The sequence below is a fragment of the Pan troglodytes genome, chromosome 5, assembly GCF_028858775.2.
Source record: "Pan troglodytes isolate AG18354 chromosome 5, NHGRI_mPanTro3-v2.0_pri, whole genome shotgun sequence".
In the NCBI taxonomy this organism is placed as follows: domain Eukaryota; kingdom Metazoa; phylum Chordata; class Mammalia; order Primates; family Hominidae; genus Pan; species Pan troglodytes.
The window spans coordinates 119,668,260-119,690,836 of NC_072403.2; the positions used below are offsets into that span (position 1 = coordinate 119,668,260).

A 22,577-nucleotide genomic window follows, 5' to 3' on the forward strand; every position below is an offset into this window, starting at 1 on the left:
CCTGCAGGGCCTTGTCGGCCAGATTAACAAGTCTGGGCTTCGTCTAAAAGCAATGGGAGGGACTGAAGGGATTTAAATGGGATGGGAGAGGGGCTGGGGTTGTGACATAGGAGGATTCTCTGTGTGTGTGTGCGTGTGTGTGTGTGTGCATGTGTGTGTGTGTGAGAGAGAGACACCATCAGCTTGTCATTACTATTATGATGAAACTGTCAGTTGGTGGATGCCCCACCATAGACAGAGATTGGGATACCTGCTACCCTGACTGGGTTGGAGGGTAGTGGGTCAGACTGAGGGCGAATGGGCTCCTTAGGAAATCTGGAAGAGCAAACACAGGAACAAGAGCACTGTTTAAGGTGAGCAGGCTTAGATCAGTGCAATGGATCAGCGCACCCCAGCTCCTAAAAGAAACATCTGGCCACCCTGTGTCCCCCTGTCATCCACCTCCCTCCAACCAAAGCAACCACCTAAACCCAAGCTGCACTGAAAACCAAGTTTTAAATAATCCAAGCTGTGGGACATGTAAACTGGTGCTCTCAAAGACTCTGGTCATCCTGTCTGCTGCCTAGCTAGCACACTAAATCCCTCATTTGAGCCATCTCAGCAACAACTCTTTAATCCACAAAGTAACAACTAGATGATGGCTGCCCTGTTCTCTACAGACCATCACAGCCTTGGAGTTCATTCTGCTGACCTACCTGTGAGAGCCTGTGGGGCCGCCAAGCTGGGGACCGTGGCTGCGTCCTGAGGGATGGAGCTGAGGTCGGGCTCTGGGGTACTCCGCGGAGGTGAGAGGGCTAAGGGAGTCATGAGAACCCGAGACTTGATCTGGAAGAGAGAGCCCATTTGGTCAATGAGAATCTGGCAATTCTCTCTACACTCTTCCAGATTCTGTCCTAGACGGCAGTTAACCATTGCTCTTCTATCATGCTTCCACACCTTTCCATCCTGCAGTTTCGGGGCCTGAGCTGCAGATTCAAGTTCATGTTCAGGATTCATATTTGGGGTCACACTCAGAGATCACCTCTCATCCCACCCTTTCAGAAGAGCCACCCAGGAAATGACAGTGTCAGGCAGTGAGTGCAGGAGCACACAGAGGTGTGAAGAGTTGGCATCCATGAACCCTTTGAGTGCAGAATGCCGGATAGGAGAGTTTCCAGCCTGCACCCCATGTGTTCCCTAGAATCCTGTGGACAGGGCTTTCCCTGTATCCACCCAACCAGAGACCAACTCTTCACTGTCTCCCAAGCTCTCTGCTCACAAAAATCACTGGGTCCTGCCGGAAAAGAGAGCAGGAGCCATTCCTCCAAGAGGCTGACATACCACTGTGTTTATTTCCTACAGCAGATTGACAAAACTAGGCTGGATGTGGACACAAGAGTGGGCAGCAGCCACTTTGATGATTTCACTTGAAACCACAAAGGAGGAGTTAAAATTTGCTCTTATGGAGTAAGGGGAAGATGAATAGTTGATGACTTGTTGATATCCATATTAACAAGTTACTCTTTATATCAAGACTAGTACAGAGACAAACTTTTAATCTTAGCTCTCTACCCAAAAGTAATGAAGAAAGTCAGTCATGTCCCTGTCTTCACCTCTGACCTATATCTAGACCTCACTCCAGACCGATTAAGTCAGTCTCTGGAAGTGAGACTCACACATCCGGAGTTTTTAAAGATACTGAGATTCTAATACACAGTTAAGGCTGGGGACCCTTGCCCAACACCGAAGCTTTTCAATTTTTGCAATCAACCTTCTAGAGGGTCTTGTTAAAATGCAGATTCTGATTCAGGAGTTCTGGTCTGGGACAGGAGATTCTGCATTTCTATGAGCTCCCAGTTACCACTGATGCTGCTGGTCCATGGACCACACTTCGAGTAGCAAGGTTGTATGTCCTATTGTTAACATGTGTGCAGTCCTCATCTATATCTTCACTTTCGTCCTGGATTTTTAGGATAGAATACTAATAATAGTCATGGAGAAATAGTATTTGAACTGCTAGTTCCCCAGTCATTCTATATTCACTCATTTATTTGTTCAACAAATATATACCGAGAGCCTATTTCATGCCCAACACTCTTCCAGCTGCTACAGAAACAGCAGAAGCAAAGCATACAAAAATCTTTGGCCTCGTGGAACTGATATTCTGTTGGGGGGAGACAGACAATAAACAGAATAAATGGGTAAATGATATAGTAGATTACATGTTAATAAAAGCTGATGATGAAAATAAGGAGGGAAGGGGCATGAGAAGTGCAATTGAGTTGTACTTTAGGCTGACATTTTTAAATAAGGAGGTTGAGGCATTTCTTGGGTGAAATTGCACCCAAGATTTGAAGGAGGTGAGGGAGCAAGTCATACAGTGTGTAGGGAAAGAATATTCCAGGCAATGTCGATATCAAGCCCCAAGGTTCTGAGGCAGGAGTATGCCTGGAGGGTTTGTGCAACTGTAGGGAGGCCAGAGTGAGACTGGAGAGGTAATAAAGCCAGGTTGGGCAGGGCTTTGCAGGACACTGTCAGGCTTTTAGCTATTACTCTTGAACTCTTTTGAGCAGGGAAACAATAGGATTTAAACTAACATTTTAACAATCTTTCTTTCTTCCTTTCTTTCTTTTTTGAGAGGGAGTTTCGCTCTTGTTGCCCAGGCTGGAGTGCAATGGCGCCATCTCAGCTCACTGCAACCTCCGCCTCCCAGGTTCAAATGATTCTCCTGCCTCAGCCTCCTGAGTAGCTGGGATTACAGGTGCCCGCCACCACGCCTAGCTAATTTTTGTATTTTTAGTAGAGACAGGCTTTCACCATGTTGGCCAGGCTGATCTCGAACTCTTGACCTCATGATCTGCCTGCCTTGGCCCCCAAAGTGCTGGGATTACAGGCGTGAGCCACTGTGCCTGACCAACAGTCTTTCTGACTATGGTATTGAGAAAAGACTGAAAGAAGCAAAAGTGGGAGGACCACTAACCTACAGTAGCTGAGAGATGACAGTAGGGTGGATTGTGGTGATGATAGCAGTGGCGGTGATGAGAAGTAGACAGATCCTGGACATGTTTTGAAGGTGGAACCAACAAAATTTACCAACACATTGAATGTGGTATATGAGAGAAAGAAGGAAGTCAAAGATGACTTCAAGCATTGACACCAGGAGGGCTCTAGGTGGAGTAGTTTTTTTGTTGTTGTTGTTTATTTTGAAGGGAAGGAGGATAGAGTGGAGGGGGCTAGAGAAGATCAGGGGTGAGTTTTGGACATGTCGAGTTTAAGATACTTGCTAGACATCCAAGTGGAGATATTACTAGGCAGTTGCATCTAGTAGAGTATACGGTTCTGGGGGAGAGCCTACATGAAGATGTACATTTGGGAATCATGAATATAGAGTTGGTATGTCAGACCATAATAATGGAAGATATCATCAGAGAAGTGAATGTAGATGGAGAAGAGAAGGATCCAAACACTGAGCCCTGCAAGATTCCAACACGAAGAGCCTGGAGAAATGAGAAAGGAGCAAGCAAAAGAAATCAGCTAAGAGCACCCAATGGGGTAGAAAGAAAACTGGGAGAGGGTGGCAGTGTGGGAGTGAATGGAGAGGTTCTTTCAAGGAGGAGATAGTGGTTAACCATGCTAAGTGCTCTGATTAGACAAGTAAGACTAGGAGTGGCCATTAGATTTAGCAATTTATCAACAAGAAAGGTGGTGGCACAGTGGGTTGAATTGGGATAAGAATAAATCTTTGCCCTCGTGGAACTGACATTCTAATGGCCAGCGGGGGTGGGGAGACAATAAATGAATAAATAAGTATATGATATAGTATGTTAGAAGGTGATAAGAGCCAATGGTGAAAATAAAGAAGCAAAGGGCATGGGAAATGCAATTGAGGAGTTATACTTTGAGTTGAGATTTTAAAATAGGGTAGCTCCTGATTGGAAAAATGGAAAGAGAGGCATTAGGGTCAGTAAGTAAAGTCAACTCCTCTTTCAAGGAGTTTTGTCAAAAAAGGGAGCAGAGAACTAGCCATAGCAAAGGAACAAAGTGGGATTAAAATATTTTTTTGCCCCACAATGCGATACCACCTTTCTGGTAGCTGTTAAGATAGATACTATTAAAAAATACAAAACAAAAAATAACAAAATGAAAACCCCCCAGAAAATAGTAAATGTCGGCAAGGATGTGGAGAAACTGGAACCCTTGAGCACTATTGGTGGAAATGTAAAATAGTGCTGCCACTATGGAAAAGAGTATGGCAGTTTTTAAAAAAATTAGAAATAAAATTACCATATGACCCAGCAATTCCATTTCTGAGTATGTAGCCCCTAAAATTGAAAATAGAGTCTCCAAGAGATATTTCACATCCACGTTCACAGCAACACTATTTACAATAGCCAAAAGTCAAATGCATAGAGACAGGAAGTAGAATGGTAGTTGCCAGGAACTGGGGGAAGGTGGGAATGGGGAGTTATTGCTTAGTGGGTAGAGAGTTTGAATTTCGCAAGATGAAAATGTTCTGGAGATTGGTTGCACAACAATGTGAATATACTTAACACTATTGAGTTTTATGGCAAACTCAATAACGGTAAATTTTAGAAATAATGGTAAATTTTGTGTGTTTTTTAGCAAAATTTAAAAAATTAATTTTAAGGATTCTTTGTTTTTTGTTTTTGAGATGGGAGAAAAAAATAGTGTTTTAATGCTGATTAAAATAATCCAGTAGAGAGAGAAAAGTTGATTGTACAGAAGAGTGTGTGGAGAACTGCTCACATGAAAGGGCTTTGAGTAGGTGAGAGGGTAGGAGATTTAGTGCATGAGGGAGGCCATGGCCTAAGAGGATGCACATACTTTCCATCTATTGCAACAAGAAGGAAGACAGAATACAAAGGTTTGAATGCTGGGGTGGGTGGATGTGGAGGTGGGAGCTTGCAGAAGGTCTCTTCCCATGGCTTCCAATTTCCCCAAGATATGGAAGCTGAGTGGGAGGACAGAGGAGGTGGGTGTGGTCATGAACTGGGAGAGTAGGAGGCCTGGGGAATGGAGCACGGCTGCTGAGCAGCACTGAGGGGGCACTGGGATGTGCAGAAATGAATGTGAAATGAGATCAGTCAACAGCAAGCACATTGGCTGCACAGTGCTAAATGGGTGCTGAATTTGAGGCTCTCAAGGGAACCTCTATATTAATCAGAAACTATAATTAACAATAGAGATTTCATCTTATTCTGAGTGTCACATTTCAAAATTAAAGGACATATCCTGTAGGAATACACTGCTAAATATTATAAACATAATTTAAAAGAAACCTCAGTCATGGGAATGGGAGATCATAAACCTGCTTTGACTCAGTGACTCTGACTTTGGTGTGACTTCCTCATCTGCCAAGTGTCATGAGGGTGGCGGCTGCCATGCCTATTTATGGAGGCCATGCACCAAGGGTCCCCTGACTGCCTTTCTAGGAATGATATCCCACTTTCCATGTCTTGTGATGGAGAGGCTGGTGGTGACAGAGTCCCTGAGGACTTCAGGCAGGGACTTCTGGGATAACCCTGGCTAAATCCTCCTTCACAAGCTTAAAGCCCTTAACTGCCAACACAGAGATAATAATGCTCACTGGGGAAAAATGGAATTGGCAAATTATTTTTTCCTCTATCATCTTTAAGCAAATCACACAAAGATACTTGTGATTCTTCCCTAGAAAAATGACGATGATGATGATGACTAAAACGTAAATATCCAGACACTGTTTACTGTTCATATAGACCTCCTAATGACTTTAACATCTAATGTTTCCTCACCATTTTAATATTTATTAGAGGCCAGGTGTATTGGCTCACATCTGTAATCCCAGCACTTTGGGAGGCCAAGATGGCAGGATTGCTTGAGCTCTGGAGACCAGGCTGGACAACATAGTGATATCTCCTTTATACTAAAAATTTTAAAAATTAGCCAGGCGTGGTGGCGTATGCCTGTTGTTGCAGCTACTCAGGAGGCTGAGGCAGGAGGATTGCTTGAACCCAGGAGATCGAGGCTGCAGTGACCTATGATCACACCACTACACTCCAGCCTGGGCAACAGAGACAGACCCTGTCTCAAAAAAAAAAAAAAAAAAATTACTAGAGAGGAATCTGTTCACTGAACCCACCTCAAATGAAGTAATGGAATTATAATTGGCTGTTACTTCTGTCCATTTCTGCCCAGCTGAAATTACAGGGATTAGATTAAATTGCCTGATTGCAAGGAAACCTTCTGTATTTATCCAGTCTCTAAAACAACTGCTAGAACTTTTGAGTGAAAGAAAAAGTCACGAGCAACTATGGGTAGTATATGGCTTTTTAAAAATATCCTTCGCTAGATAATAAATCACGAGTAGAAATACCCTTTTGACTTAGCATTCAGAAATTTCAATCTCATTGCTTAATATAAAGAATAAAAAGTAGCCTAGTGTAGAAAAGGGAGTCACCCATGATTTTAGAAAAGTCCTAAAAAAGAAGAGCATGGATATGAGCCCACTGGCTAGAAGCTTTGCTCTAGTGTGATGCAGGGCCCAGTTCATCAGCACAAACCTCTCCCCAGTGGAATGGGGGGGTTCCCTGTCTGTCGCAACCTATCCAAGCTGTTCTCTGGCAGGGCATTTGTCTTTGTTGTTGCCTTAGGTTTCTTAAAAAAAAAAAAAAAAAAAAAAAGCTGTCTATTTTGTTTTTTAAGTGGACAAAATAAAACACAGTTCTGATATAGTGGTTTCTAACACCATTCTTCAATATAAGGAACAAAAACTCCTTGCAGACATGGCTGATTTTAGGACTAGGGTAGGGAATACACAAGGGGAGCCTAGAGCATCTTGTAATGCCAGAAAGTAAGACAATACTAAGGAAACAAAACACACACAATGGTGGGGACTGGTTATAGGGACACAGGTGCCAAATGAAAGAGCTCCCAGTGGCTAAATTCGGACCAAGAGGAACAACAAATAAATAATGTAGTAATGGATTATAATTCAAAGTATGAAATAAATATTCATGAATCCTCACTGACATAAATAGGTGGTTGACTCAGTAAATAAAAGGGAAAGAACAAACGACTCTCCCATGCATAAAAATTTCAAATAATTTATGTAGACACCCCTCCCTCAAGTAGGTGAAGCGCAATTCCCTACTCCTTACGGATGGGCTGTGCACAGTGAGTACTTCCAAAGAGTACAGTAAGGAAATGAAGGGGAAATGTAACTTTACAATGGAGAAACCTGATAAATAAGACTTCAACCATATGATCAAGGTCAACATCATCAGTGTTAAGTCATGTCACTAGCATGTACTCTCACCATATGATGAAAATGCCACGTCACCTCTGGGATCTTCTTCCCCAAGCCCCCTAACCCTAGTCTAATCATGAGAAAAACATTAGACAAACTGAAATTGCAGAACATTTTACAAAATACCCGACCAGTACTCCTCAAAACTGTCAAAGTCATCACAAAAGGAAATTCTGAGCAACTTTCCCAGCCCAGAGGAGCTTAAGGAAACATGACAACTAAATGTTATGTAGTATCTTGGATGGGATCCTGGAATAGAATAGAATAGGGAAAAGCTAATTAAATCGGAATAAAATATTGACTTTATTTAATAATGAAGTATTATGATGGGTTCACTAGTTGAGACAAACATACCACAGTAATATGAGATGTTAAAAATGGGGGGAAATCAGGTGCGGGGTACATGAGAATTCTCTGTTTTATCTCTGCAATACTTCTGTAAACCAAAAACTATTCTAAAATAGTGTTTGTTTTCAAAATATTAAAAACAGGATGTGGCAGAATAAACTGGGTAAATGGAGAGGAGGAGAGAAGAGAGGCCTCTTCCTGGCAGCACAGAACTGGAAGCATCTTGCTGTGCAGGACGCCATGCTCTGACATAAAGGAGCTAATCCTGGGCCTTCAAAGCCAACATCCCTGCCCAAGTGCTAGTGCAGTTGCCACCTTTACCTGAGATTCAAAACCTCAACCCAGCAGGTGTGGCGACCCCTCATCCAAGGCAAAGTCTGTGCTTTGCCTCATTAGAGAATACTGCTGGGACAAAGCGGTAGGGCAAAGTGTCCCTACCAGCTGGAGTCTCCACCAGGGGGGCTGGGGAATCTGGGATCAGCTCATCTTTCTTTTCCATTTATAGAACCAGAATATGGGCCTGGGGAATTTCTGGCTCCAGCTGTCATTTAGGGGAGGACCTTGTCTAAGACATTTGCTAGAACATCACTGGAAAGAATTGGGAGGGGATTTGGGGGGAAATGGAGATGTGCGGCCAAGAGGACACTAAAGGGGAGAGGATCGGTTGATATAAAACTCAAGGATTTTTCTAGAAACATCTGGCTTTGGCAGTAACAGAAATGCCATCTAAACATTGTTTGACAGACTGGTAGCAAGAGGTGGATAATCTGAGGATGGAGAGTGTGGCTGGGGAAGGATGAGGATGTATAGAGGCTGCTGGCACATCCGCAGAGGGTAAGCCAACAAAGCAAAATTTTAAAATGTGTTTAGGGCAGCAGTGGGCACATGCAAAAGAATACCAGCTTTGGATCTGGATTGAATGTCCAGCGTGGCCACTCGCTGATTCTGAGGCTTAGTACTTAGGCCCTCAGAGCCTGCCTTTCCTCATCTGTAAAGATAATAGCTCTCACACAGGGATGTAGTTAGAATTAAATGCAGAAGTTTAGCATAATGCAAAGTGAGAACTCAATAAAAGTTAATTGTCATTATTGGTGTTAGTATTATTATTGTTACTTTTAGAAATTCCAAAAATGCAAATAAGTCCCAAGTTTCTTGTTCATGCAGTGATGGCAGGAGGAGGAAACTGCCCATCTTTCCTGGAACCCATCTACATTTTCCATGCTTATCTCTTGGGATCACATCTTCAGAAATCTCTGCAAACCGACCCTTTTTCCTCACACCTCGCAGATGATCCCCTCTGTGAAACATGCTTCCAATCCATCTTGAAATGGTTCCTAAGTGTTGCTTATGTAATAGCTATCCTTTCCAAGTGGCATCATTTAAGCCAAATCTAAAAAGGAAAAAAAATCATTCATTCAATCAGACAGACATTTATTCAACAAAAACTTCTTGAGCACCTACTATGTGCCAGGAACTGTTCTAGGTGCTGAAGATTCAGCTGTGAATGGGGAAGATAAACTTCTTGTTCTCAATGCAAGCAACTAGGTGACCAGGGTAGGCCCATAAAGGGGTGACATTAAGTCAGGATCTGAGTGGCTAGAGGTAGCCTGTTGTGACTGGAGAAAGCTTTCCAGGCAGACAGAACAGCTTGTGCAAACATTCTAAAGCTTGGCTTCTTCAAGAAACCAGAGTGGTTGGAACTGTGGGCAAGAGTCAGAATGGTGCAAGAAGAGGTCAAGTTAGGTGGTTAGGATGAGATAATGGCAGTTTTCTAACTTAGCGTTATGCATTGAATTGAGTCTCTCTAAAAAGACATATGTTCAAGTTCTAATCCCCTGTACCTGCAAATATTGGCTTTATTTAGACATAGGGTCTTTGCAGAGGTAATTAAGTTAAAATGAGTGCATACTGCATTAGGGTTGGTCTTAACCCAATAACTGGTGTGCTTATAAGATGAAAAAAACTTGATACAGACACAGACACCTGTTTGGAGAGAATGCTATGTGACGACAGAGGCAGAGATTGGAGTAATGTGTTGACAGCCAAGAAACAGCCGGCAACCACCAGAAGCTAGGAAGAGGCAAGAAAGGACCCTCCCCTGGAGTCTTCAGAAAGAGAGCATGGCCCGGCTGACACCCTGATTTCAGTCTTCTAGCCTCCAGAAAGGATGTTTTAAGCCACCCAGTTGGTAGTACTTTGTAACAGCAGCCCTAAGGAAACAAATACAGTCAGGATAACAAGCTTGGATTTTATTCTATGAGTGATGGAAATAATTACAGGATTTTAAGCAGGGAAACACACAAGCTAGTTTTCATTTTATAAAAATAAATATGGTGCTAGGCCCAGTGGCTCACATCAGAATCTCTGAGTGCTGTTATCCCATAACTTTAGGAGACTGAAGCAAGAGGGTCACTTGAGCTCATGAGTTCAAGACCTGTCTGGACAAAATGGCAAAACTCCATCTCTACAAAAAATACAAAAAAAAAAAAAAAAAAAACCCGAAACAAAACAAAACAAAACAAAAATGGCTGGGTGTGGTGGCATGCACCTTAGTCCCAGCTACTTAGGAGGCTCAGGTGGGAAGACGGCTTGAGCCTGGGAGGCAGAGGTTGCAGTAAGCCAAGATTGTGCCACTGCACTCCAATCTGGGAGACAGAGCCAGACCCTGTCTCAAAATAAATACATACATACATACATACATACATACATACATACATACATACATACGGCTGCTGTTAGGCAGAATGGATGGGGAGGTGGAGGCAAAGTGCAGAAAAGAACACTACTAAGGAGGTATCACGTGGTCTAGCTGAGAGACACTGGTGGCTAAACTAGGGTGGAAGTAGGGAGGTGGAAAGAATTGATTGGATTCAGGGTGTACTTTGAGATGGAACTGAAGTGACGGGTGAGAGAAAGCACAAAACCTAGGATAATATCTACATCTATTCACAAAATCTTTGCTTTAATAGTACATTTTTATTATGTTAGTTATAAAACATTAGCATTTATTTACTTATTGATGATTTGGTTAACTTACTAACTAGACTTATTATTGGGCAATAATACTGGCTTTGTCTCTAAGTTTCAAAACATTCCTTCTGTAATACTAAAGTAATAAACCTTCAGAATGAGACAGCAAAAGTTCTGTGCAGAACTTTGGGAGAGGGCATGAAGAAAAGGAAATAATCCATATTTCCTCATCGGGGAAATGGACATAATTTCAGTCAACTACACATTGCCACTGCACTGCAGGGCAGTGGCAAGAATACAGGTCTTAGAGATAACAAATGACACACTAGTCCTGGTTCTACTGCCAACTCACACGGGACTCTGAGCAACTCACTCAGCTCCTCTAAGCTTCATCTTCCAAAGCCTTTAAATGGGTTACAGTTGTTGGTTTCTAAGCTCTTCCCAACTCATAATGTTGTGTGTGTAACTTTCATTAGATTATTTTTGAACACATTAAAGAATTTGAGTCAAAACCAGTGTTAGCGCCATATTTGGAATGTTAATTAGAAGAAATGTAGCATTCTAAATTATTTGAAGTCCTGTTTCTGGTAAGATGGAAAACTGGTTATTAGGATCAGTCAATTGAAACTACTACAAATAATGAATAAATGCAAAAATGATTAAAAGTGTGGAGGAATTGACATATATAAAGAATAACCAGGCCAACATATAGGTGTAAGCTGGGCCATGGGCATTGCTACGAAGCCCAGGGCTTACCCTAAGAGCTACAATAAAGGCACGCCAGCTGTAGACTTGTCCCATCTTCTCCCACCCCTACCTGGCTACAAGAAAAGTTGCCTTGACACTGAGGGAGGAGATTTGCAGAACCTCTGGGAAGATATTACCAGAAGCCGGACCTCACATATATTTGCATCCCAAATTCACAGAACTTGGGTGATCAAGAAAACCTCAGGCTATGAATTTAGTTAAAAAATTACTCAATATGACAGTGTCTCAGGTGACTGGAAAGGCAAAAGAAAACACATCATCTCTGGAGAAAGGTTTCAAAGAAGTCTCAAAAATAATTTTTCAAGGTTGATGAATAACAGTCCAAAATACCCAAGCACACAAGGAAGCAAATAACTAAAGAAAGAATAAGCAATAAAAACACACAGCAATAAAGCCCCCCAAATATTAAGATATTTCAATTATCGAACTTAGATTATAAAAACAACTATGATACTATGTATAAAGATATAAAGGACAAGCTTGAAAATATATCTGGGGAACAAAAAATGATTTTAAAAACACAGTAAATTTGAAAAAGAAGCAAATTGAATTTTTATAAGTGGGAAACACAGTAACTAAAATTAAGAAGTAAATGGATAGACTTAACAGCATTGTAAACATAGCTAAATAGAAAATTAATGAGCTCGAAGATATGTCAGAAGAAATTACCCAGAAAGCAGCACAGAAACCAATAGATTAAAACTATGGAAAAGAGGTTAAAAGAAATGGAGAATATGAGAAGTTTGAAACATAAGAGTTTCAGAAGAAAAGAATATGGAGAATGGAAAGGAGATTATATTTGAAGAGATAATAGCAGAGAATTTTCCAGAACTGATGAAAGATTTCAACTCACAGATTCAGGAAGCTCAGCAAATCCTAAATAGGATGAATAAAATATAAATCCACACGTCAACACAATGAAGTGAAATTATAAAACACCAAAGACAGAGAGAAAAATCTTAAAATTAAAAATACAGATTACTTTCCAAGAAGCACCCTAATAAGCTAGAAAAGTAGTTGAGTTCTCTGCAACAATGAACCCCAGAATATAAATATAATATCTTTGGTTTTTTTTTTTTTTAGACAGAGTCTTGCTCTGTCACCCGTGCTGGAGTGCAATGGCGCAATCTCGGCTTACTGCAACCACCGCTTCCTGGGTTCAAGTGATTCTCCTGCCTCAGCCTCCCAAGTAGCTTGGATTACAGGCAGGCGCTACCATGCCAAGCGAATTTTCATATTTTTAGTAGAAATGGGGTTGCATCATGTTGGCCAGGCTGGTCTCAACCTCCTGACCTCAAGTGATCTGCCTGCCTTGGCCTCCCAAAGTGCTAGGATTACAGGCATGAGCCACCGTACCCGGCAAAATATAATATCTTCTATGTGCTTCAAGGGAATAACTGACAATCTAGACTCCTACACCCAGAAAAAAAAGTCTTTTTTTTTTCAAAAGTGAAGGTAAAATAAAGATACTTCTAAACAACAAAAACTGAGAGTTTATCACTACAGGACCTATATTAGAGGAGCTTCTTTTCGTTTAACTTCAGGCAAAATGACAAGGAACCCAGGTGGAAGGTCTGATATATAAAAATGAAGAATTTTTTAGAGGTGGTAAATAATCAGGTGAATTTAAATGAAAATGACTGTATCAAACAATAATAATGATGACTGGAGGGGCTAAAAAAGAAAAAATTAAAATGCATGGCAACAATAATATATAAGTGTGGGGGACAGAATATAAATGGAATTAAAGTGTACTAAAGTCCTTGTATTATTTAGGAAGAAGCAAAAGTATGGTTAACTTTAGACAACTCTAATAAGTAAGCATGCTGTAATTTTTAGAGTAGCCATTAATACAACAGAAAACAGAATGCTTGACTTCCAATGAATGGGAAAGAAAAAATTAAATAATAAAAAATAACTCAAAAGGAAGGCAGAAAAGACAGGTAAAAGGAATATATAGAATACAAAAAATCAGTATAGATTTAAGCCCAAATTTATTAGTAATTTTTAAAAATACGATTGGACTAAACACCTAATTAAAAGACAAAGATTGTCATATTAGATATTATGGGTTGAAATGTGTCCCTCAAACACATATTGAAATCTCAACCCTCAGTACCTGTGAATGTGACCTTATTTGAAAATACAGTCTTTGCAGATGGTTGAGTTAAGATGAGGTCATAAGTCTGGGTCTTAATCCAATGTGGCTGGTATCCTTATACAAAATGGAAATATGGATGGAGAGGCAGACACACACAGATGGAAGATGATGGGAAGACATGGGGAGTAAGCTGTCTACAAGCCAAGGAAAGCCTGACACTATCAGAAGCTGGGAGAGAGACATGGAACAGATTCTTCCTTACAGGCTCAGAAAGAACCAACACTACCTACACCTTGATCATGAACTTGTGGCTTCCAAAACTCTGAGACAATAAATTTCTGTTGTTTGTTATCTAGTTTGTTGTGTTTTATTATATCAGCCCTAGAAAATAAATGCACTTTTTTTTTTTTTTTTTTTTTTGTTCAAGGTCTCACTCTGTCACTCAAGCTATAGTGCAGTGACACGATCATGACTTACTTTAGCTTTGAGTTCCTGGGCTCAAGCAATCCTTCCACCTCAGTCTCCCAAGTAGCTAGGACTACAGGTGTGCACCATCACAGTTGGCTAATTCATTTATTTTTTGTAGAGGCAGGGTAGTGCTATGTTGCCCAGGCTGGTCTCGAACTCTTAGGCTCAGGTGATCCTGCTGCCTAGCCTCCCAAAGTGCTGGAATTACAAGCATGAGCCACAATGCCCAGCCTAGATTTTTGTTTTTTAAATTATGTTCTCCTTCCTTTTCTTCCTTTCTGTTATGGACTGAATGTTTGTGTACCCTCCAAAATTCATACACTGAAGTACTAACACCCAGTGTGAAGGCAGTTGGAGGTGGAGCCTTTGGGAGGTAATTAGGTTTACATGAGGTCATGACGGTGCGCCCCATGAAGAGATTCATGTTCTTTTTTTTTTTTTTTTGTATGTTTTTGAGACAGAGTCTCGCTCTGTCACCCAGGTTGGAGTGCAGTGGCACCATCCCGGCTCACTGCATCCTCCATCTCCCAGGTTCAAGCGATTCTCCTGCCTCAGCCTCCCAAGTAGCTGGGATTATGGGCACCCGCCACCACACCCAGCTAATTTTTGTATTTTTAGTAGAGACAGGGTTTCACCACATTGGCTAGGCTAGTCTCAAACTCCTGACCTCAAGTGATCTGCCTGCCTCTGCCTCCCAAAATGCCGGGGCTGCAGGTGTGAGCCACTGCGCCTGGCCGGGATTAGTGTTCTTAAAAGAAGAGGAAGAGAGGCCAGAGCTCGCTCGCTGTCTCCACCATGTGAGGACACAGTAAGAAGGCAGCCATTGCCAAGACAGCCCTCACAGAACTGAATCCTGCTGCACCTTGATCTTGGACTTTAAATCCTCCAGGACGATGACAAAATTAATTTCTATATTGAAGCCACCCAGGCTATGGTATTTTGGTATGGCAGCCTGAGCTAAGACACCTCCCCACCTCTATTTAAGGAAGACTAGCTTTGTCCATGTCCCTGCCCATAGTTTTCCTTGTGGACACATTTCTCCTTGGAACTCACATTCTTTCTTCATACAAAACTCCCTTGGGGTTCTGAGGAGATGCTCCAGGGGAACAAAGTTAGAAGACATTGAATAGCTCACCATGTTTAACCACAGACTTTAGTCTAAAAACTTGCCTGCTGGAAATGCAAATTGGTTCCAATAACAAGAAGCTTGTGGCCAGTGACCTAATTCCATTCCTAGGAGTCAGCCTGTAACTGGGTCGACTCATACATTTTTCCTTCTGCACTTGGGGGAGATATTAAACACCCAAGAGATGGAAGGGCTGGTACCTTTTGGCCTTGAGGCCTGCTTTGGTCAAATCTGGGATTCTAATTAAATAATCATTGCACTAACACTTTCTTAGGAAAGTAAAATTACCCAAATAGAATAGATTGCCTTCATCACAGTGAAAGCAGAAGGGGATGCTTGGAGGTGGGAGTGGAATGGCCCACCCTTTCTTGTGCCTTTCAGAGATGCAAATGATGTGGGACAGGATTCGGATCCTATGGGTTCAGATGCTGGTCTGTATCCAGAGAGGGGCTGAGACTGGTGATGAGGTGGGGAGGGCTCCTGCTCTGCCTGAGGTGGGAAGGAATGGTTTCATTTCCTCCTCACCGAAGGAATCCAAGAGAGGAGGCAATGAAGCCAGTATTCCATGGGTACCAGGAGAGAGAAGGAAGAAAAAGAAAAACAAAAAAGTACTATCTGATATGGTTTCACTGTGTCCCCACCCAAATCTCATCTTGAATTGTAGCTCCCATAATTCCCACGTGTTGTGGGAGGGACCCGGTGGGAGGTAACTGAATCATGGGGGTAATTTCTCCCATACTGTTCTTGTGGTAGTGAATAAGTCTCACCAGATCTGATGGTTTTACAAGGGGAAACCCCTTTCGCTTGACTCTCGTTCTCTCTTATCTACTGCCATATAAGACATACTTTTCGCTTTCCACCATGACTGTGAGGCCTCCCTGGCCACGTGGAACTGTGAGTCCATTAAACCTCTTTTTCTTTATAAATTACCCAGTTTCAGGTATCTCTTTATCAGCAGGGTGAAAACAGACTAATACACTATCCTTAAATAAAGTAGGATTCAGAAAAACATCTATCCATGAGAGTCATTTAACAGAAGCTGTCCACTATGGCCTGCAACACCAACAATCTTTAGTAGAAACCATACATTTCAAGAACTGCTTGGTGTGATTGGGTTTCTTACAGAAACTGGTGAGGGGGTCAAGTTCTGTGCATCAGTGGCAATGGGATCAAAACTGTCAGCCCAGCTGATGAGAATGGGGACATGGACCATCCGGATACAGGCATCCTGAGCTCAGCAGAACTCTGATCCCCCATGGGCTGGAGCCGGCTTGTACTAGTCCATGAGAGAGGATTGTTACATCTTCAGGAGTATTGCAAGTGGATTGTTAAACACAGCCCTTATTAAAAATTATGAGGCAGAGGTTGCAGTGAGCTGAGATTGCGCCATTGCACTCCAGCCTGGGCGACAGAGTGAGACTCTGTGTCAAAAAATTTTAAAAATAAAAATTACAGTATATACACTTACAAGTTAATAAAGTTTGTAGGGAGTCTCTGAACCTACTCTGGCTCAGGAGGCTGCCCCATTCACAAGTCGTTTTTTACTTAGTGAAACTAAACAAACAAACAAACAAATAAATAAAAAGTTTATTAAAAACAAAAGTAATAAATACTGACAACTCATCACTTGCTAATTTTACGACTGCATCTGTATTTCCAAGGGTTTGCTGCTGTACATCTTTTCCCAAATCCATATTCAGGGATGTCACATTGGTGGCTCAATATTGGCCATGAAGGAATCTGGGAAATGCTGTGAATTAGAGCTGTGTTGATTTATAGATTTTAAAAAATGATGGAGAAAATACTAAAAATGCAGATTAAACTTAAAAGCATGTCATGTCTATAGCTGTTACAATGTGAATAGCACAAAATACTTAAATTCTTTTTTGTCTTCAAAAACTATTATCCAATCCAGGCATGGTGGCACATGCCTGTAGTCCCAGCTGTTTGGGAGGCTGAGGCAGAAGGACTGTTTGAGGCCAAGAGGTCAAGGTTGGCTGGGTGCAGTCCTCACACCTGTAATCCTAGCACTTTGGGAGGCCCAAGTGGGTGGATCACCTGAGGTCAGGAGTTCAAGACCAGGCTGGTCAACATGGTGAAATCCCGTCTCTACTAAAAATACAAAAATTAGCCAGGCGTGGTGGTGCACGCCTGTAATCCCAGCTACTCAGGAGGCTGAGGCAGAAGAATTGCTTGAACCCGGGAGGCGGAGGTTGCAGTGAGCCGAAATTGCACCACTACACTCCAGCCTGGGCAATAATGTGAGACTCTGTCTCAAAAAAAAAAAAAAAGAAAGAAAAAGAGTTCAAGGCTGCAGTGAGCTATGATCTTGCTCCTGAATAACCACTGCACTCCAGCCTGGGCAACATAGTATAACAAAACCCTGTCCAGATAAAAAACAGAACTATTATCGAATTTAGCAAGGAAGTCATTCTCAGTCTTGACAAACAAGGAAAGCTCTGACATAAGACCTCATCGTTTACGCTCATTTTACTCTTTAACATGAGTGAAAATAACAACTAATATTCATGTCAGAGCTACGCTCAGAGTGCCAGCTGTAAAACATTTACCAGCCTACCACTGCCTCAGATCCACCGCTGAGCCTCACCCCTGACCCCTGTTCCAGCCCTGGGTGCATGGGCATTGGGGGGTAGGCAACAGAAGACACAGGGGATACAGTCCCTACCCTAGGTGCTGCGCAATGTTCAACCCGAGGAAATGGCCCCTGCCTTGTGACTGTGTCATAATTTCCCCCACAGACCACAGGTAGCAATCCATACCTACCATCAGCAAGACAGGGACCCTGAAAAGAGGCACAGGAAGGGTATTAGGTAGCCACTCTTCCCATCTGTACTATTAAGCTATCTTTTTTTTTTTTTTTTTTTTTTTTTTGAGACAGAATCTCGCCTTGTCACTAGGCTGGAGCGCAGTGGCATGATCTTGGCTCACTGCAACCTCCGACTCCCTGGTTCAAGCAATTCTCCTGCTCAGCCTCTCCTGACATGAATAGCTGGGATTACTGACACGCGCCACCATGCCCAGCTAGTTTTTGTATTTTTAGTACAGACGGGGTTTCACCATGTTGTCCAGGATGGTCTCGATCTCCTGACCTCGCGATCCATCCACCTCGGCCTCCCAAAGTGCTAGGATTACAGACATGAGCCACCACACCTGGCCTATTACGCTATCTTTAATGTCTGTAATACAACTCCAAGCAATACAACATCTGGACTGCCACAGAACCAGTGATGCCAATTCAACAGTTCTAATGAAAACACGTTTAGAAAGAGGCTTTAAACAAATGTTGAGACAAACAAACGAAAACCCTTTCTACTTAAGTTTGAATACTCAAGTTTCTACTTAAGTTCTCTTGCTTGAGATTTTTGTGAACTTAACTCTCTTGTTACACAGGGCAAAGAACACCTATTTTTTCAGAAAAAGAAAAAGGAAGAGAGAACAAAACAATCCAATGTACTGAAGGATTACAAAACATTGCATTTACCCATATTAATTAGAAAATTACTTCAGCAAGCGAATTTTCCAGTTAACAGAAGCCTGTCCTTTAGGTACTCAACAGAAGCTGCTAGCTGTTCCCAAATATCCATTCTCCCTTCCTCCTTTAATAATGGACTTCCTAAATTTTAGCTGATCACTCAGTAACCAGCACTGCGTTTCCTAGCTTCCCTTGTAGCTATGGGTGGCTGAGTGACTAACTGCTGGCCTGGGGAATGCAAATTGTAATGGATGTGCGACTTCGAGAATTGAGCCCTTCAAGGAGACAGGCGTGCCCTCAGCTAGCTCTGTGTTCCCATTCTGTTGTCTAAAACAGTGGGATAGTGGGACCTGGAGCAGCCATGTTAGACCAGGAGGTAGAAACTGTGTGTCAACAATGGCAGAACTGGCTGGGCCCGGTGGCTCATGTCTGTAACCCCAGTGCTTTGGGAGGCTGAGGCGAGAGGATCTCTTGAGCCCAGGCATTCAAGACCAGCCTGGGGAACTCAGTGAGACTTCATCTGTACAAAAAAAAAAAAAAAAGTAAAAAAAGTAGCCAGGCATGGTGGCGTGCATCTGTATTCCCCACAACTCAATTGCTTGACCTGGGAAGTCAAGGCTACAGTGAGCTGTGAGGGTGCCTAGGTGACAAGCAACAATACAGGAACAGCCTGGGTCCCCACCCCATGGAGCCATCATACCAGCCTTCCCACACTTTAACATGAGAAAGAAATTAGCTTCTTTTTTCTTTAAAGCCACTGTTATTTAGCCCTTGTTACAGCAGCTGAATTTGTATCCCAAATGACACAATTACCAACATTTTAAGTCATTTTAACTATTTTGTTTTTAACATTTCAAGGATGATATCCTTTCTAGAACATGCCACACCTTTCTTAACTCATTAAACAGAGCAGACAGAACATCATTTCCTCTTTTTTGACTTGAGAAGCATAATTGCTATTCTGAACAATAATACAAGGCGATGGCTGAGGAGCGGAGGGCTGCTGCCTCCTGTGGGCTTGGTTCATTCATGCCTAAGTCCTGCAGTTTTTCTGCACTTCTTTCCTCTCACTCTCAAACTATCAAGGATCAAATAAGAAATACACACAAAATGTTTCCACCCGGAGCCTCAAACATAAAAGTATTCAATAAATATTTTGTATGATTATGATTGCTATTAGTATTATTATTACCTTTTACTGGGGACAAACAGCTATTTTTCAAAACCCAGAACTTGTTTCTTCTGCTTAAATAAAAATCCCAACCAGGAAGACACAGAAGATTGAAATCCCACTATTAGAGGCATTATAACCAGCTGGCTCAACAGAATGGAAACTAGGATTTGTTCTTAGTGCAGCCCCCTCCGTTTCTTTAAAAATACCTTGGTGGTCTTTTTGGTCATGAAATGTAAGGAAAATCTACCTATTGATCTTGGGGAGTCTCTGAACTAAGGACCTCAACCAATAGCAGATGTTTCAAATGGAGGGTAAATGCTCTGTTTGATCATGAACAAGGCTATTTTCATGGTAGTCAGAGTATGGCTCTTCATAGAACATACGACATTCAGAGGTTTTGCTTTCTTTGACCAGGGCAAGAAGGGGGCAGTAGCACCATAAAATGTGATACTCTTCCAGCTGTGAGTCTGCCCCAGTCATGTGGCTGCAAGCCTGGGGCCAAGAGGGAGATGGCCAGATGGGCCCTGGGAGGGGGCCTGACCTATGAACTCTAGAGCATTGACACCTGACCGCCAGTGTAACCCTCCCTTATCTGCCTGCAATTCACTCATGTTATCCTCAGGAAGCAGTTAAGTGTCACAGCCTGTGTTACATGTTCTTGAGTCTTGAAGGGAGGTCTTGGACCAGAGAGAGTTCCCACATGTGCACAGAGGTGATTGACAGAGCAGCTGGGGAAGCATCAGGCAAGAAGTGACAAATGTCAACCAGCATAGACTTGTTATACAGTCAACACAATGAGGCGTCCTCAGAATCTCCTGGAGAAGAGCCTGCCAAAGGCTCAGAAACATATTATTTTATTACGATGCTATTATTAACATCAATATATCATTGTAATAATGTTATTGATATAATAAAATTATGTTATATCTTATTTTATAAGATTGACATTATTGTATTATTTCTCTCTTGTTAGTATATTATCATCTCACTACAAAAGTTATTATTCTCCAGCGTCCAGCTGTGTATGGAGTCTTCTCCCCCAAAATACCTTCCCCTTCAAATCTAAGGCTACTAACCAGCTGTAATTGAGCTTGCAAGAAACATGTTAACAAAAAATGTAAACAAATTCTGATGGAAGGCCTGGAAGCATTTTCTTAGCAATGAAATACAAGATCTTTAAAAGTTAGACCAAGTAATATCTTACTTTGCTTGGTCAGGATTTTTTTTAACAACTTCTGGCTCCCCAACTGTGTCCCAGAGAGTTAAAATCGTCAAATTAGTGGACATTTGGCAAATGGAGTGAAACTGTACAATTTCTGAGCTGGCTTCTTCACAATTAAAGTCCTGTCATTAATGGTAAAATGGGGTGTCCAGGTCTAGGAAATTGTCAAAATAAAACTGGGGAGATTAATAGGTTGCCAACTTTATTTTGCCAACTAAGAACGTTTTTAAAAATTACTAAATCCTATTAACATACAACATTTAATAAAACAAAACATTTTACCACCAAGATAGTAGGAAGCAGATATTTCAGAATAAAGGATCATCCTTTAAGAGGAATCATTTGAACTTCATGAAGACTTTCAAATGGCTCTTGTTTTTCTTATGTCACCACGGATGGGTGGGAACTTCATGCAGAATGGCACCCGGTTTGGAACTATTATTCTAGAACATTATGCCCATAGCTTGGGAAGCTGTCTGGGAGTTGTTGGCCTAAAATAATTTCCATACATTTTCCTAAATATATGGGAAGTAGATTCAAGGAAGAGGAGTGGCCTACTTCCCATAAGAGAAACTCTATGAGGAAATGGGAAGAGACTGCCTGCTTTGGGCAGAGCTCTGTATTATCAGCCAACCAACCCAAAGATTTCTTCCAGACCTGAGTTGTCTCTGAGTGTCATGAGTGCTGAAAACTACCCTTTTGAGGAGACAGGAAAATTGTGAAATCAGGTTCCTTTCATGGAATGAATTTTCCATTCTTCCTGGCCCCAGGAATGCTGAGTCTGTTGGTAATTTTCATTCTTGGGTCACAGCCTCCAGGAGAGTAGGAGAAAGGCCAAATAGGAGACAGAAGTCTTCAGTATGTTTCTTCGAATCCTGGATTTGCTCAATGCATCTATAAACAGAAAGGCTGCCCTGCTCCAGCCCTCCAGATGCAATTCCCAGAAGCCAACAACTGCACAGTAGTGAGTGGGTAAGACTGGCCCTACGCCAGCTTCAGAGACAGTTCTAAAGCTGGCATGCACATGAAAGAAAGGAGATTCTTGTTGTTAGAAGAACAACCAGTGAGAGAAGACTTTACCTCATGAGATAGCTGAGTAAAAGCTTCTTTTACTAAAACCAATGACCCCACAATAACTTTGAGGAGCCTTCCTCCCACCTACTGATTTTATTTTCCAGCATTTGGAAGAACTATGGAGAACCAAAGGCATAAAGATTGAATTCATTACCAACTCTTCCAGAAGCTCTTTCTACTGACCTGAAATAATTTCCGTATATTTTCCTAAATATATGGGAGTTAATTGCCAATTTGCATTCTGGTTTCAGTATTCAGGTCTCAAGATGGAAACATAAGCCTTTATTTCATGAAAAATAGATAAAGGAAAACTTCTGAAGCTCATTTTCTAATGCCCGAAAGGTTTGTGAAGAACAAGTGTAACATTTTTTTCCTCTCTAGTAGCCTATTCAAAAACAACTAAGAGAAGCAGCCCTCCCTTGAGTTTGAGTTGGTTTATGATTGTGGTTACATCAGAGGATTTATTCTCCATCCCAGCCTCTCCAAATCACTGCTAATTCTTAAAAGGGTCACAGGAATGTAATTTTGCCTGATATGCCTCCTTGTAG

The 22,577-nt window shown here is 41.9% G+C and overlaps 1 protein-coding gene across 3 annotated transcripts in view; it reads right to left on the bottom strand.

Moving 5' to 3' along the window:
- Positions 1-22,577, bottom strand: part of SCML4 (Scm polycomb group protein like 4) — a 144,416-nt gene that overhangs the window by 45,771 nt on the left and 76,068 nt on the right. For all 3 annotated transcript variants that reach the window (XM_001147023.7, XM_001147087.8, XM_054686182.2), the window contains one exon: positions 696-825. In XM_001147023.7, coding sequence (XP_001147023.1) covers positions 696-807 — 112 coding nt within the window. In that variant the 5' untranslated portion in view covers positions 808-825. The remainder of the gene's footprint in view (positions 1-695; positions 826-22,577) is intronic.